This window comes from Panthera tigris, chromosome F3 (assembly GCF_018350195.1).
Source record: "Panthera tigris isolate Pti1 chromosome F3, P.tigris_Pti1_mat1.1, whole genome shotgun sequence".
NCBI classification, from domain to species: domain Eukaryota; kingdom Metazoa; phylum Chordata; class Mammalia; order Carnivora; family Felidae; genus Panthera; species Panthera tigris.
The window spans coordinates 68,465,206-68,481,038 of NC_056678.1; the positions used below are offsets into that span (position 1 = coordinate 68,465,206).

Below are 15,833 nucleotides of genomic sequence, written 5' to 3' on the forward strand. Positions count from 1 at the left end.
AACGGAATCCAGTCCGGCCACGGGAGCCGGGTTCCGCTCCCCGCGGCCGGCCGGGCCGAACCGGGTCGGACTCGCCGCCTCCGCCCCAACCCCCACGCAGGGGGCCTCCCTCCCTTTCCAGCAGGTGGCTCCGCGGGGCACCAGCTCAACCTGTTGGACCACAATGGGCGGCGCCAGGGGGGCCCTGGCCCTCACCCGGGCTGACCCGGGATCCCCGCGCAGGGGGAGGGGCGGAGTCCGGGTCCCGCCCTCCCTCCTCTCCGGCCGTGACTCAGCCTCGGGGCCGCTGCCCTGCGCCCCAGCCAGGGGCGGAAAGTGTGAGGCGCCCCTGAGGGCCCAGGCCAAACCAAACAGCCCCCCACCTCAGACATTATCTCACTGGAGAATTAGGGGGGCTATAGGAAGGAGGGGGTGGCAGCAGGCTTGGGGCGCTCCCGCTCGCTCGATCCGCTCCGGGTTTTCCTATCCGCCCCGTCCCCCTTGGGCCCCGAGGCGGGTCACTGCTCCGGGTTTTCTTCTCGGCCCCGCCGGACAGATTCTAGTCGGTGAGTGCCCCGGAGTCGGTGGGGTCCAGGCAGGGTTTTTCCCTCCCTTCTCCAGCCGTCGGGGTCGCGCCAGACTGGGGTAGAGCCGCGCCTGGGGCTGGGGGCAGGACGGCAGGGCCAGAAGGACACGTGAAACGGAAGGGGGCTGCATGGCCCCGGGGAAGAAGGGCAGGAAAGCGGTTCTGGGAGGGCAGAGCCTGGGCCTCCAGAGGCAGTAGGAGGGCGGGCGCCCTGGCACCAGCCCTTAGGTACAAAGAGACGAAAGGCGCCCAGTGCCTCGGGCCCGCCCCGTCCCCCAACTCTGGGGGTCGCCTCCGGAGCCTTGCTGGACCCAGCCTGGATCTGTGGGCACCCGGAATGCCTTTCTCCAGTCTCGACAGCCCCGGAACCTCCTGTTTGTTCCTCAGTGACCCTCCCCACCCCCCAACCACCACCACGTTTCTCTTCTGGTCCATACAGCTTCCTTCCTGGCTCAGAAGTCGGAGGGGGGAACCCCGACTTGAAATTCCCGCCTCCCCTCTGACTCCTGGCCCTCACCGCGCCAAACCACTGAGATGCGGCAGCCGAGAAACGCTGACTGCAGACTGGGGGCTGCTCCCCTCCCACGAAACTCCCGGCTGGGTCCGGGGCCCCGCTGCCGCCCCCGCCCCGCCGCCAGCGCCGGACTGGCACCGGGAACCCGAGGGCAGGTGTGCGGCCTGCAGGGGACTTCCTGGAGAGACGGGGGCCGGGCGGGGGGGGGGGCGGGGGCATCCCAGATCCGCACGTACAGACTTAAATCTCAGGCGACCAGCTAGACCTTAGTTTAGAGGAGAAAGTGGCAGGAGTTAATCCCTCCTCGGGAGGACTGTGTACCTGGGGCTGGGGACAGCGGTTCTGAGTGACAGCCAGGTGCCCGGACTGGCTGGGCCACGTGCGCTCCGGGGCAGCTGCGGGAGAGTTAGATGCTTGCCGCGCGTGGAGGGAGAGGGCTTCTGGCGGAAGAAAGGCACGGCTCTGTGTGGGCGGGGTCCTGAATGAGTGGGTCTGGGGGCCTGTTTTGGAAGGGGGAGGGCTGAGCTGGAAGCGGAGCGACAGCCTGCGCTGGGCGCCCACCTCTTCCCCGCCCTCCCCCCCTTCCCCGGGCTGCCCCCGCTTCCCTCGAAAAACCCGCCGCCCAGGAAACCGCTGGGGGCGCACAGACCGCAGCCCCCCCGCCCGCCGCCCCCCGGCGCCCCCACCGCGACCGCCCAACCCACCTGAAGGGGCCGTGGCTGCCAGGGTTGCCCCCTCCCGCCGACTCCCCCCACACCTGCGGGCGCACTATTTATAACTCGGCGCCTATTCCGGGCCTCTGGGCGGGAGCCGGCTGCGCCTCAGCGCTAATCGTCTCCGGGATCTCTGCGCCCCCCAGGGCCGGGGGGGATAAATTTAGCCTCAGGAAGCTCGGGGAACATTTTCCAAAACTCCACGTCCCGCAGAAGGCGAAACAGAACCCCTCTGCCCTCAGCCTCCCTCCCGCCAACCGGCAGGCGGCGCAGGTGTCTCGGCTGCTCGTACCCAGCTGGGATCGGGTGGCGGGTGGCGGCCGAGAAGCTGGCACAGGTGAAGGACGGAAGGTCCTGGGGGCGGCGGCCAGAGGGGCGGGAGGACGGCCGGAAGAACGGCCAAAGGCCGGAGTAAAAAGTCTCGGCTGGCAGTGACTGAGAAAGGGGTTGGGGACTTCTGCCTTTCGAAGGGGAAATAACTCCTGTGCAAACGAGATGCAGGTAGGGACTCGGGGAAGATCGGGAAGATCGTGGTGGCCTTGGGGGTCCACGCCCCGGCGTGGGGGCAGCGACTGCCACACCCCTCTTCCCAAGCGCTTCTGAGCGTTGCTGCGAGAACTCAGGACCCCACCGAGATCTTTACTAAAATAGCCAGATGAGTGCGGGCGGCTCCTCCGACCACTTCGCCAGGACCCCTCTCCTCCACCTGCCTCTCGCACACCGTGGAGGGTCTTCCAGCGACCTGATCGGCTAGGAATCCTGGGTAGAATCCTTCTAGTGCTGCAGCCTCTGGGGGTCGCTTCCAGCTTTGCCGAGGCTTCTTCTCGGTTTTACCCCGCCCCTTCCCCTTCCCCTTGTGGCCACCAGAGGGCCCCTGGGCGCCCAGGGGCAAATGAGCGAGCTCTTCCCCAGCCCTCGTATTCTTGGCACTCAGCTCCCCTCTTCCGCCATCTTCCGCCCTCCAATGAGCCCCGAGCGGAGTCTGGACCCTCCAAACGTGAGCTTATCCCAGCTGGGAAGAGGACGTTGCAGGGAAGCGGCCGCATCTTTTTCCCTTGGAGAGCACTGGGGAGGTGTAGGCCGGAACCGGGTCCCGGCCTGTGTGGTCTAGGTGAAAAAGACGTATCTGGGACCCCCAAAGGAGCGGGCGGAGCAAGAGGAAGGCCGGCTGAGAGTGGAGGTGGGGGGGGAGGTGGAGTGGGTGCAGAATGGGCGCGGGAGTCCTCCCCACACCTTTGCACGCTTGGCCCCGCCCCCAGGCCACCACCCGAAGTGCACTATCAGAAGAGGAAGTCTGGCTGGCCCAGAGGAGCCCCGAATATGAGACGAGAAAATCGGGGTTCGCCAGCTGACTACCGCACTGCGGTGTACTGTGGGTTTGGCCTTCAGCGGGTCACATCGCCTCTCTTGGCCTGTTTCTTTCAAGCTAACCTGGGATAGTTGCCCTTGTCCAGCCTACTTTTCAAGCGGGCTTGTGTAAGTGTCCAACACTGTAGTGTGGCAAGGGTTCTCAGAACGGCATACACGGTTTTTCTTATCCTCCCCGCTCCTTGCCCCGTACTTTCCACTCTCAGGGCTCCCTTGAGGGCCGACACTCCTCTTGGGCCACCCGCAGTCTCTCCTCTTCTCTCTCCGTCAACTTCCTGGGCCCTGCCTTCCGACACCTACCGCTTCCCTGGTGGCCTTCGCCAGATATCCCCTCTGCTGTCGAGGGCGCTTGTGCTCAGAACTCTGACTCTAGGATCCAGCCCGAGGCCCTGTCCCTGCTCGGTGGCTCAGTGGGAGTGGGGTCTGAGAAAGGAAAGGGAGAGGGGCGCCTGGGAGGCTCAATCAGTTAAATGTCCCAATTCGGCTCAGGTCATGACCTCAGGGTTCGTGAGTTGGACCCCGTGGTGGGGGGGGCTCTGGGCTGACAGCTCGGAGTCTGGATTCTGTTTCCGATTCTTTGTCTCCCTCTCTGTCTGCCCCTCCCCTGCTCACACCCTATCTCTCTAAAAGTAAATAAACATGAAAAACAGTTTTTTCCCCTCCTAAATATAAAAGTCAAACATGCTGGGGACGCCAGCATGGCTCAGTGGATTAAGCGTCCGACTTGGGTTCAGGTCCTGATCTCACAAATCACGAGTTCGATATCCGCCTGGGGCTCTGTGCTGACAGCTCTGAGCCTGGAGCCTGCTTTGGATTCTGTGTCTCCTTCTCCCTCTTTGCCCCTCCCCTGCTCATGCTCTCTCTCTATCTCAAAAATAAGTAAACAAACAAACAAACAAAATTAGAAAAAAAAAAGAAAAAGAAAGAAAGAAAGGAAAAGGGAGGCAGAAGGCCAGAGCTCGAGTCAGGGACGGGCCGACCAAGCAGGGGTGCAGGCTGTGAGGGGAGGCAGGAGCCCCACACTTGTGTGGAAAGGTGAATTCTGTGTCCTCCACCGCTGACCTCTCTCTGGTTGGATTCAAGCTCTTACCTCTTCCCACTGCTGTGTCCTGGGGTGAGGTGGGCTCTGAAGGGACCCGGCGAGAAGGCTGACCTACCTGCATTTTGTGCAGGCCTGAAGGTCGCCAAGCTACCCGGATAAAGACTACCTTGAGCGGGAGTACTATGGAGAACCACGCTGCCGCAGGAAAGAGGGAGCAGGCTCCGTGTGTGCCCCCTGCGGAGTCCCTGCCTCGTCGGAGGGGAAAAACCAGGGGGCAGCGCCGTGTGGAGACCATGTTAGCAACTCCGAGAATTCCTCCGGGCTCAGGGTGCCTGGCTGGCTCAGTCCGCAGAGTGCGTGATTCTCGGTCTCGGGGTTGTGAGTTCGAGCCCCGTGTTGGGGCCAGATATTACTGAAAAATAGAAAAACTCTTAAAAAAACAACACACAAAAAAGGAATGTGTACGCGCGCAGGCCAGCCCTTCTCTCCACTGCCCTTGCTATTAAGCCTGCCCTGAGCCACTGGCACGTCACGACCTGCCTCACACCCACCCCAGCTCATAGCCCGCACCTTCTAATCACAGCTATGTTCCCATTGTTTTGTTTACATTTTATTTCCTGTCTCTGCCCACTGGAACGGAAGCTCCGTGAGTCCTGGGGCCTGTTTTGCTCACCGCGGTGGTGCCGGGAGCACGGGGATTGGCACACAGCGGGTGCTCCCTAACATTTGTTGCACGAACGAGGGAAGAGGAGGGCGAGGCGCGTGCAGCACTCTCCCCCGAATGCCCTCCCAGGGGCTGCTGAATCTGAGCCACCCCAGCGGGGAGAGTGGTCGTGGCGGGGGGGGGGGGGGGGGGGTCACTTCTCACCAGAACTGCTTACTCTAGGTATGGGTCACCTTTACCAAGAGAGACAAAACACACCCAGAGGAAAAGGAGTTCACTAACAAGTCCGGGAAAAGCTGGTCCCTGGGGTGAGGAGAGAGTCCCACACACCGTCTCCAGGCTTGTGCCCCGGGACGGAAGGGAGGGGGCGACAACTGGCCCCAAGAGGCTCTGCGGTTGTGGGGGGCTGAGTGGGCGTGTCGGGAAGTGTGAGCAAGACGGTGTCGGCGGCTGACGCGTGGCCACTGCTGGGCGTGATTCAGGGGCAGCGTGTGTTTCGGCTGCCGAGGGGAAGAGAGGGAGCGGTGCTCATTCTGGCTCTTTGTGCTTGTGCACGGTGACGAGCCTGAGGAACCTGCGCGGCCACCCGGCTGCCTTTCTCTTGCAGCCTCATGTGTGACCAGGGGGAGCGGGGCCCGACTTCCCGTGGGCTTGGGGCTAGCAAGGGCCCGGGGCTTCTCCCAAGATCCTCAAGGCAGGGAGCTGGCCAGGCCACGTCTTCTATTTGAGTTCCTGGCTTAAGGCGCGGGACCCCACCCAAGCCGGACCCCTCCCTACCCACCGGTTGGGAGGAACCTGGGCTTTCCACCCTCCACCCTCCCCAACCAGCGAGTCGGAAAACCTGGTTTTCGGTGTGGGTTGTATCCAGGACAACCTCCTTCCCTCCCTTCTTTAAAAATGATTTTTTGGTAATGTTTATTTTTGAGAGAGAGAGAGAGAGAGAGAGAGAGAGAGAGAGAGGCAGAGTGTGAGTGGGGGAGGGGCAGCAGAATCCAAAGCCAGCTCCCAGCTGTTAGCACAGAGCCTGCCGAGGGTCTCGCACCCATGAACCGCAAGATCATGACCTGAGTCGGACGCTCAACCGACCAGGCCGCCCCGCCCCGGCGCCCATCTCCTTCCCTCCCTGGTCTGAACGCTGGCTCTGGCTCCAAGACCCTTTCAGTGCTGAGTTGTTTGGAGTCCCTTTTAGACATTTAGCACGTTTGGCCTCAAGGCCTATTTATTTTATATAGAACATCTATATCCTTATTTTTTGTTTACATCTTATTTCCTGCCTCTGCCCAGCAGAACGTAAGCTCTGTGAGTACAGGGGCCTGTTTTGTTCACTGATGTGTTCAGAGCACCAGGATTGGCACACAGCAGATGGTATATGTATATACATACATACATATATATATATATACATATACATTTATGCACACACATGCACGCACACACAGTTTAGTGATCCTCAGCCCATTCCTGGCACTGAGTACAGAAAAATCAACCATCTGGGCCGGTGGGCTCACGGTGCGGGTCCCGCGGCAGTCTTATCCGGGTCCCGGCCAGCAGCCAGGCAGCTCCCGTGCACCTGCACCGGAGGTCCAGCAGAGGTGGGGGCGGGAACGGAGGCTGGCACATGGCACAAACTCGAAGCAGGGTCCATACTTCCCCCGTTGTTTGTGGCCCATCGTTGGTCAAGCACAGCTGGCCTGGGGGTGGGGGCCGGGGGTGGGGTGGGGGTGGTGGTGCTCCATGGGGGCTGGGCCCGGCGCTGGAGGAGAGAACAGGAAGCTGGGAGGCGGGCTCTGTCACAGAAGCTGTGGCCCTGTGCCTGGGTCTGCGACCCTGGCCACCCACCTGAGCGGTGCAGGGTGCGGGGGCGGGAGGGGAAGGGGCGGATCCAGGCCCACCTGAGCGGTGCAGGGGCGGGCGGGGCGGGGGCGGTCCCGGGGGCATCAATCCAGCAGTTCCTTGATGCACCAGCAGCAGAGGAGGATGTAGGCAACTTCCTTCAGGGTCTGCTGCAGGCCCTCCCATCCTGTGCCCGTCTTCATGACCGGCACCTGGAACCCGGTGCCCCACAGGGCCCTTCTGAAGGAGAAAGGCAGGGCCTGGGCGAGGGGCTGTGTCCGGGGCTGCATATGGGCCGCAGCTCTGAGGCGCACAGAGCTGTCTCGCGGGCCTTTTATCAGCAGCGTCCCCACCCCCTCAGACCTCATGACTATGGGGACAAAGGCCCCGGGGTCTAGCACAGGGATGGTTCTGGGCCCACGAATGGGCTGAGTCAGCCTCCATGGGCAGGGGTGGGGGCTGGGTTAGGGCAGGGGGGGTGGGCCGGCCACCCCGTCTTCTGTCCTCCGCAGCCAGGCCAGCCCAGCTTCCCTTCTCCCAGACTGGCTCTCCAAACCTCGGCGTCCTGCCCGGGGTGCCTCTCCCCCAGGGACTGGCGTGGCTCCCGACCCTGCCCTCCGGTGGGCTCCTGCCGAGTGTTCTGTGTACGTCCTCCCAGCACGTCCCCCTGTTGCCCCCCCACCGCCCCTGTTCCTCAGAGGGAGCACTGCCAGCCGGGAGCCGGCAGAGCCCGGCCCACGTCTGCTTCTCCCGTCCCGTCCCCTGGAGCAGGAAGACACAGGCAGAGCACCGGGCACGCAAGAGGCGGTTTATTGACAGGGGACACCCCAGGGCGGCCTCCCTCTGGCTGCTCGGGGTCACGTGCGGGAGTTCCTCTCCTCGTCTTCATTCTCCAGGAGGTAGGCTGGCCGGTAGGTGGGCTGGCCCCCCGGGCTCAGGCACTTCAGGGCCGGGTTCCTCACGGTGTTCTCGCGGCCCCCCAGCGACGTGTAGCTGGAGCAGGGAGGAGGCAGGCGAGTTCGGGGCAGGCTCTCCCCACCGCAGCGCCCCCACCTCGTCCCCACGCCCACGACACCCGTCCTCTCCCAGCACCCTTACCCTCGGTCATATAGGACACAGTACGGGACAAACAGCTGCCGCAGGAAGTCCCAGATGTCTCTGTAGGTCCAGTCCTGGGGGTCAGAGTGGGGTGGGGTCACAAAGTCCCCCCTCCCACACCGCGGCCTGCCGCCTGGGCAGGGGCCCGCCTAGAGCTCTTCTGCTTCCCGGGCTCTGAGGGAGGCCTCCTGTGGGATTCTCTGGGATCCTCCGGGATTCTCCGGCACAGCCTGCTGGGTGCGGCCACACAACGCAAAACGGAAACCTTTGCCCGTCTCCCTCCACCCCCAAGCCACCCCCCAGGGACCGGCTTGGGGTCTTTCTTTCATTTCAGTAGGTTGTAATTTGAGTATCGATACAAGGCTAGTGGGTGCCATCCTGGGCAGCGCAGGCCTAAAGGTAGAAAGCACAAGCCACTGAATCGGTGCTCCATGCAGAATGGTCAGAAAGCTGAATGGCCGAGCAGCACAGCCTCCCTTGGGTGATGGGGGTCCCTCACGCGATGAGCGACAGGGGTCGGGAGACGGGAGGCGCTGCGGCCCCCTCCCCGTTACCAGCAGCGGGTTGACGCGCACGAAGGCAGGCCAGCCAGGGTCGGTGGGGCTGAAGGGGTGGAGGCTGCAGGAGTAGGGGTCGGTGCGGCGGGTGCCCATCAGGACGGCCTCCAGCCGGGGGTGCCGGGCCCGCAGCTCACACAGGGCCTGCTTCATGTGGCCCTCGGCCTCCAGCACCTGCAGATTATACCTGAGGAGGGGAGGGGCAGGGCGGGGGTCAGAAGCGGGCACTGCTGAGCCGCACCCGGAGCCCACACTTCCAGGCCCTCCGTACCTCTTGATGGTGTCCTGTAGGAACTGCTCCAGCTCGGGGAAGGGGGAGATGTTGCGGACGTACAGGATCTGGAGGGGCTCCTGAGTATCGGGGCGTGTCCTGGGGAGGGGAGGGCGCACAGGCTTGGCCGAGCAATGCTCCCCAGAGAGCTCGCACACTGTTCTCTCTGCTCCTGGATGGACTGTGACCTCCCTGTGCTCGGGGCCGGTGGCCTACACGGCCACCCAGGGCCACCCAGGGCCACCCAGATGTCAGATGCTCAGTCAACGTGGCGGGGGAAGAGCGCGGAGAGGTCACCACGGCTCCCTCCCTCCCAAACCACACCTGGCCGCCCTCTCCCTCCTTGCTGCCTTCGCCCCGGGGCGTGGGCTCACCTCTGCACGGCCGCGTGGAAGAGGTGCAGGAGGGCCGTGCAGTCCTTGCCTCCATTGAAGCCCACGCAAAGGTGGCTGAGGTCGTACTGAGCCAGGGCGGTCTCAATGGTCTGCAGGGCGCCTGCCACCTTCCCCCCCAGAGAAGACCCTGCAAGGAGACAGACAAGAAGATACGTACACGTGGCCGTCAGAGGGCAATGGGGGGGCCACACTGCCCTGGCCTGAAGCCTCTCCAGGCTTCCCAGTGTTCCCAGAGTAAAGGCTGGAGTCCTACATGCTCTTGGAGTCTGTCCCGGCCTGCCATTCAGAACCCTTCACCTCAGTGTCTTCCCTCGGGGGGCCCTGCTCTCCTTCGTTCCCCTAAACCCCATCCTGTTTGCTCTCGCCCACCTCCCGGTGGGGCCCAGTCCTCCTCATCGGCCCACATGTCCGACACTCGCCCAGCAGACTGTATTTAACGTACATACGCCCGGGTCAAGGCTGACCTCCCCCACCGTGGAGGCCGCTGAGACCGACGTCTCGTGCCTGACGCCTACCTTTCTTGTTACACTGCCGGCCCAGAAGGCCGTGGCGTGTAACACACTGTCCTGTTGAGCTCGGTCCGCGGTACCCAGCACAGTGCTGGCAGGAGCGGGCACCAGGTTGACATTTACTGGAAGAATGACCGGCGGCACCGGAGCTATCCCCCCTCTCTCAGACCCTACGTTCCCGAGACCTGGGCAGGGGTGGGGTGGGCACGTGCAGCCCCCACCCCCCCAGGCCCCTACCTGATTCTGCGAGCTGGTAGACAGCCTCCCTGGCCTGCCCCACGGCGTCGGGCACGTAGGGGACCAGCGATCCCGGGGGCAGACGGGCAGTCAGGTAGGCCAGGCACTCCTCCAGCGGCCCTTCTTCCTCCGAGTCCAAGGACAGCTTCACCCGATAGTAGTTGCTGCCCCAGTCGGGGTAGGAGCCCAGGCCGAGCCTGCGCCCAAAGTGGGCCTGCGCCTCAGCCAGCACGGGGGCGATGGAGGCCTCGTCGGCGGCCACGTACAGCTCCCGCAGGTGGAACTGCACCGCTGTGTTCCGGAACAGCCCCTGCAGCCCCTCCAGCACCCTCCGCAGCAGCTCGGGAATGCCTGGGAAGAGGTAGACATTTCGGACGGAGACCAGCGGGAACTTGAAGGGCCGGCCCGTGTGAGGGTCTGTGCCGTAATGCAGGCGGGCGGAGGAGGGCACTACGGACAGCTTCTCGAAGCCCTTCCCTCCGAGGGCTCGGATGGCCGCTTCTAGCTCGGGGTGCGGCTTGAGCTCATCCCCGAAGGCCTGTGCTACCGCCTCAAAGGTCACATCATCGTGAGTGGGGCCGATGCCCCCTGCCGTGAGGACGTGGGTGAAGCGGCTGGAGAAAGAAGTGACCTCTGCCGCGATGGTGGCCACCTCGTCGGGTACGACAGAGACCCGGCACACCTGGACCCCCAGGGAGCGCAGTGTCCGGCATAGAAAGTAGGTGTTGGTGTCCTGAGTGTGTCCCTGGGAGATGAGATGGGGACGATGAGAGTGTCAGTGCTGCAGGACTCGAGGCCAAAGGGGAAGGGGTGACAGCCGTGTGGGGCATCGTGCTCTTTTGGGGGACGCTGCCTCGTGAGGCTCTAAAGCCTGGACTGGGTACGAGGGTGAGAAAATCCAGGTGAACAGCCGGGGGTCGCATGAGCCACCTTGGGCCTCCTTCTCCGTGCTTTGACCTTGACCTCATCTATGCCTGAGGATTCGGTGGCCAATTCTATGTGGACGACCCATCCACTTCCTCCCCGACCCTGACGGTTTCAGCTCCTTGGTTCTGCCTACCTATCGGGCATCTCTGCCGTATTCCTGGCCGTTGTCACTTTGGCCAGTGGCCTCCCCAGACACTGTCCACCGCCAGTGAGGTCCTCCTACCGTCAAGTGTACTGAAATGTCTCCCCATCTGCTCTCTTCTCTTGGTCCCTACTGCCACCGGGCAGGTCCTTGGCACCTGTCATCTGGACATTGTCGAGGCCCCCTGGCCAGGCTCCCGGCCGCCAGCCCCAGCGCTCTGCCCAGTGCCTTCTGACTAACCTTTCTAATGTGTTACTGGGATTGCATCACTCTTGGGCTCAAAAGCCCTGTGTTGTTTCCAAACATATACAGAATAAAGTTCACATTCCTTTGCAGAACATTTGAGGCTGCCTGCGGTGTGCACACGATCTTCCTTTGAAGCCCCTTCTCCTTTGACTTCTCTCCAGAGGGCTTAGCGGACAGGGGTTACTTGGAGTAAGAGGGACTCAGGTTGGAATCCCCCCCCTACCACCTCCTGGCTATGGAACCTTGGACAAGCTAGCTTCTCGGTCTCATAATCTATTAATTGACATTTATAATAAAAGTATTGAACCTCAGGGGATTGTTCTAAGGGTTAGTAAAACCGCACATGTGATCTAGAAGCACAGTCGTGGGCCCTAGTAAGCACTCAAAAAGGAGGGGTCAAGATCACTACCTCAAACCCGATGCCTACCACGACCTTTAACAAGATTTCTCTCGATTGCTCAGAAGAATCCAACGGATTTCTTCCGTCCAGTAGTTTCCTTCTATTTCGCTTACTCACTCTGCCAAGTGCCTTGGGTCATTTTCCAAACAGGCTGGCTGTAACTCTTCAATAACACATGCACCTGTACCCCCTTCACAAGTCGGACTCCCCGTCATTTCTGTGAAGCCCCTCCTACTCCTATCAAGTTGCTGGACAAACTGAAGCCACCTTGCTACAAGTTTTCAACACAGTGATGGAAAGCACAAGGGTCACTTTCCCTCTAACATCCTGGGCTCACTCCAGGACTCCATGACAGCAAGGGGGCTCCCGCCCTGGCCTGCCTTCCCTCAACAGATCGTGCAGCAGGATCTTAAGGACAGAAGCATGCCACACACCCCCCTTCTGTCCCAGACGCACCTTGAGGATCTCATCTCCAACAATGATGATGCCCGCCGTCACGCTGCGCCCTGAGGGAGGTTCAGAGGCCCTAGATGCCATGGTCCTGCCTTCTCTGCCCCTCTGCAAGGCCCTCCAGTAGCCACCCAGGGCCCCAAATGGGGGTCGAAAGCACGGGAGTCGCGCCAGGTCTACAGGGCACTGGGGGCCATAGCCTGGGAACAGGGGGGTCCGGGGTCAAGGGAACCTGGAGGAGCCAGAAAGGACATTGGGGGAGAGCAGGAGTGCACGTTCTTTTTTCCTTAGAGGGAGACCTCGCCGGGCCCTTGACAAGCGACTCCTTTATCCCTGCCTTCGACGGACGTGTTCTCACCCCATCCCAGCCTCTTCACAAGCTTGGCTCTGGTCTCCTTAAAGCGTCCTGGTCTCCCGAGCACCTACCACTTTACATAGGTCTCCTGCGCGCCGAGCTCGGCCCCCCCTGGCCGGCGACAGCCCGGCAGCCTGCACCTTTAAATATCTCTCCTCTTTGGGGACAGGTCCCTTTAAGCGTCTCGACCCCCCCCCCCCCTTTAAACGCGGCCCCTCCCTCCGCCGCGGGCCGAGCTCAGGCGCCGGGACCGCCGGGGCCCGCACCCTTTCTGGCCTGCTGTCCCCGTCCCCGCCACCCCGCCCCCGCCCGCCCAGCTGCCCCGGGTCCCCACCTGCCTTCCCGGCCGGCGCCCTCCGCTCCCGCACGGCCCCGGGCGGCTTCCGCACGCAGCGTCCCGCCTTGGATCGCGCCTGCCACGTCAGTTGGCCATCTCGGCTGTCGCTCAGACTGCCTCCAAGGGCCCACGGGTGCAGGCGGCCGTCGCTCGCCAGCCCCAGCCCGGGGGCGGGAGCAGCGCGGGGTTGTTATGGGCGACAAGCACGTGGTCACCCTCACCCGGAACTGCGGGGGCGGGGCCGCCGGGAGGGGGGGGACCTCGGCTGCTGCTCCTGGTGCTGGCGGGAAAGGGAGGTGTGATTCTAACCTCGGTCCCGTTTTCGGGTTCTTGTGTGCAGTGCTAGCGGTCTTTAACCCCGACTCGAATTCTAGGCAAAGGGGATTTATCTTGTAGCGCTTGGCCCTTGGAGGGACACCAAGTATCAGCATTGGCCGTGAAGTAGGGAGAGCTTGGAGAGGACTTTTTAGTGCGTGGAACTTTCATTTATTTTTTTCTTTTTAAATGTTTATTTCTTTTTTTAAGTCCTTCCCTGTCAGCAGTTATTTTTTTTTTATTAATTCATTTATTGTGTAATTTACATCCAAGTTAGCATATAGCACAACAGTGATTTCAGGAGTAGATTCCTTAGTGCCCCTTGCCCATTTAGCCCATCCCCCCTCCCACCACCCCTCCAGTAACCCTGTTTGTTCTCCGTATTTAAGAGTCTTTTATGTTTTGTTCCCCTCCCTGTTTTTATATTATTTTTGCTTCCCTTCCCTTTTGTTCATCTGTTTTGCCTCTTAAAGTCCTCATATGGGTGAAGTCCTATGATTTTTGTCTTTCTCTGACTAATTTCACTTAGCATAATACCCTCCAGTTCCATCCACGTAGCTGCAAATGGCAAGATTTCATTCTTTTTGATTTCGAGTAATACTCCATTGTATATAGAGACCACATCTTCTTTATCCATTCATCCATCGATGGACATTTGGGCTCCTTCCATACTTTGGCTGTTGTCGACAGCGCTGCTATAAACATGGGGTGCATGTGTCCCTTCGAAACAGCTCACCTGTATCCCTTGGATAAATACCTGGTAGTGCAATTGCTGGGTGGTAGAGGGTAGTTCTTTTAATTTTTTCAGGAACCTCCATACTGTTTTCCAGAACGACTGCACCAGTTTGCATTCCCACCAGCAGTCCGCACCCTCACCAACATCTGTTGTTGCCCGAGTTGTTAATGTGAGCCATTCTGACAGGTGTGAGGTAGCATCTCATTGTGGTTTTGATTTGTGTTTCCCTGATGGTGAGTGATGTTGAGCATCTTTTCATGTGTCGGTTGGCCATCTGGGTGTCTTCTTTGGAAAAGTATCTATTAATATCTTTTGCGCATTTCTTCACTGGATTATTTATTTTTTGGGTGTTGAGTTTGACAAGTTCTTTCTAGATTTTGGATACTAACCCTTTATCTGATATGTCGTTTGCAGATATCTTCTCCGATTCTGTCGGTTGCCTTTTAGTTTTGCTGATTGTTTCCTTCACTGTGCAGAAGGTTTTTACCTTGATGAGGTCCCAATAGTTCATGTTTGCTTTTGTTTCCCTTGCCTTTGGAGACACGTTGAGTAAGAAGTTGCGATGGCCAAGATCAAAGAGGTTTTTGCCTGCTTTCTCCTTGAGGCTTTTGATGGCTTCCTGTTTTACATTGAGGTCTTTCATTCATTTTGAGTTTGTTTTTGTGTATGGTGTAAGAAAGTGGTCTGGGTTCATTCTTCTGCATGTTGCTGTCCAGTTTTCCCAGTATGACTTGCTGAAGAGACTGTCTTTATTCCATTGGATATTCTTTCCTGCTTTGTCAAAGATTATTTGGCCGTATGTTTGTGGGTCTATTTCTAGGTTCTCTATTCTGTTCCATTGATCTGAGTGTCTGTTTTTGTGCCAAAAAATGTGTATTTTTGAGACAGAGCGAGAGCTCACGCAGTGGAGGGGCAGAGAGAGAGGGAGACACAGAACCCGAAGCAGGCTCCAGGCTCTGAGCTGTCAGCACAGAGCCCGACACAGGGCTTAAACTCAGGAACCTAAGATCATGACCTGAGCTGAAGTCGGAGGCTTAACCACTGAGCAATCTAGGCATCCCAGCTTTCATTTATTTCTATTATAAACGGTAAAGCTATGTACTTAACTCTCTTGACAAGAAAAAGCCTTATCCCCCCCCCCCCCCCCCCGCCACCGCCCCGTCCAGATAGTGCTTAATTTGAACATCACCTTTGCCAATTTGGGTCTTCTAGGTACCAGTGAGGGCAGTGACTAGGGGATGCCACGTGTCCACTTTCGATTCTTACATCATCCTAGCTTACTCTCATTTCAGTTGCCTTTGATCCAAAAGTGCTTCTTAAATTTTAATGTTTGATCATCTGGGACCATCCTTTTAAAAATTTGTTTTAATTTTTTTAAATAATCTCTATGCCCAACATGGGACTTGAACTGACGACCAGGAGAGAGTTGCATGCTGTATGGACTGCACTAGCCAGGCTCCCCATCTGGGACTTTAATATGCTGATTAAGTCTCCCCCATTCAGGAGGTTTGGGTGGGAGCTTGAGATCTGCATTTAACAAGCTCTCCTGTCATGCTGACGCTGCTGGTACCTGGACTATGTTTTCTGTAGTAAACACATAAAATTCATGCATCACTGGGAGGACAGCCGAACCACACCCACCCTCATTTTACTCTCCAAAAGCCCCAGATAGATGATACGCATTTTACAGATGGACAACAGGCTAAGAAAAAGGAAGGGATGCCATCCAGCAACCCCAAAACAAAAAACAAAGGTAGAGCCAGACTTCTAGACTCTTCTTTCTCAAGCGATAAGCCCTGTGTGTTTTTCAATTAAAAGAACCTCAGCTCAAAAAAAAAAAAATTTTTTTTTAAAGATTTTAAAGTGATCTCCGCACTCAGCGTGGGGTTCAAACTCACGACCCCAAGATCAAGAGCTCTGTGCTGTACCAACTGGCCCAGCCAGATGCCCCTATAAAGCGAATTTAAAGGCAAAACAAAAGTCCCACTTGCCTAACAATAAGTCACATGATCCATCATCTTGACTAGCAATGGTGATAGTGTCTCCCCACCAGCCCCCCCAACAGCTCTGATCCAATCCTCTATCTGTGGGTTCTCAAGCTTGAGTGGGCGCCAGAATCACCTGGAGAGCCTGTTAAAACCTTGCTAGGCCTAACCGTC

At 59.3% G+C, this 15,833-nt stretch overlaps 2 protein-coding genes across 3 annotated transcripts; both read right to left on the minus strand.

Annotated features, from left to right (window-relative positions):
• Positions 1 to 6,788: 6,788 nt before the first annotated feature.
• LOC122235928 (lens epithelial protein) lies at positions 6,789 to 7,163 on the minus strand. The gene has a single exon (XM_042976528.1). The coding sequence runs from the start codon at positions 7,065 to 7,067 to the stop codon at positions 6,804 to 6,806; it is 264 nt and encodes an 87-aa protein (XP_042832462.1). The 5' UTR covers positions 7,068 to 7,163; the 3' UTR covers positions 6,789 to 6,803.
• Positions 7,164 to 7,486: 323 nt separating this feature from the next.
• Positions 7,487 to 12,799, minus strand: FLAD1 (flavin adenine dinucleotide synthetase 1). 2 transcript variants are annotated; one of them, XM_042976527.1, is made up of 8 exons: positions 12,621 to 12,799; positions 11,938 to 12,131; positions 9,767 to 10,511; positions 9,000 to 9,147; positions 8,626 to 8,724; positions 8,352 to 8,541; positions 7,798 to 7,871; positions 7,487 to 7,692 (listed from the first exon to the last, which is right to left on the minus strand). In XM_042976527.1, exons 2-8 carry the CDS (start codon positions 12,016 to 12,018, stop codon positions 7,557 to 7,559), a joined length of 1,473 nt encoding a protein of 490 aa, XP_042832461.1. In that variant the 5' UTR covers positions 12,019 to 12,131; positions 12,621 to 12,799; the 3' UTR covers positions 7,487 to 7,556. The 2 variants fall into 2 exon arrangements, with proteins under 2 accessions (XP_042832461.1, XP_042832460.1); XM_042976526.1 differs by having other exon boundaries at positions 11,938 to 12,163; positions 12,621 to 12,690.
• Between the last annotated feature and the right edge of the window lie 3,034 nt (positions 12,800 to 15,833).

Excerpts from the sequence above, each read along its gene's own strand:
- LOC122235928 (XM_042976528.1), bottom strand. The coding sequence starts at position 7,067 with ATGAGGTCTGAGGGGGTGGGGACGCTGCTGATAAAAGGCCCGCGAGAC.
- FLAD1 (XM_042976527.1), bottom strand. The coding sequence starts at position 12,018 with ATGGCATCTAGGGCCTCTGAACCTCCCTCAGGGCGCAGCGTGACGGCG. Across the intron at positions 9,148-9,766 it reads CTACCAGCTCGCAGAATCAG|GGTCTTCTCTGGGGGGGAAG; the intron begins GTAGGGGCCTGG and ends GTCTCCTTGCAG. Across the intron at positions 8,725-8,999 it reads TTCCACGCGGCCGTGCAGAG|GACACGCCCCGATACTCAGG; the intron begins GTGAGCCCACGC and ends TCCCCTCCCCAG.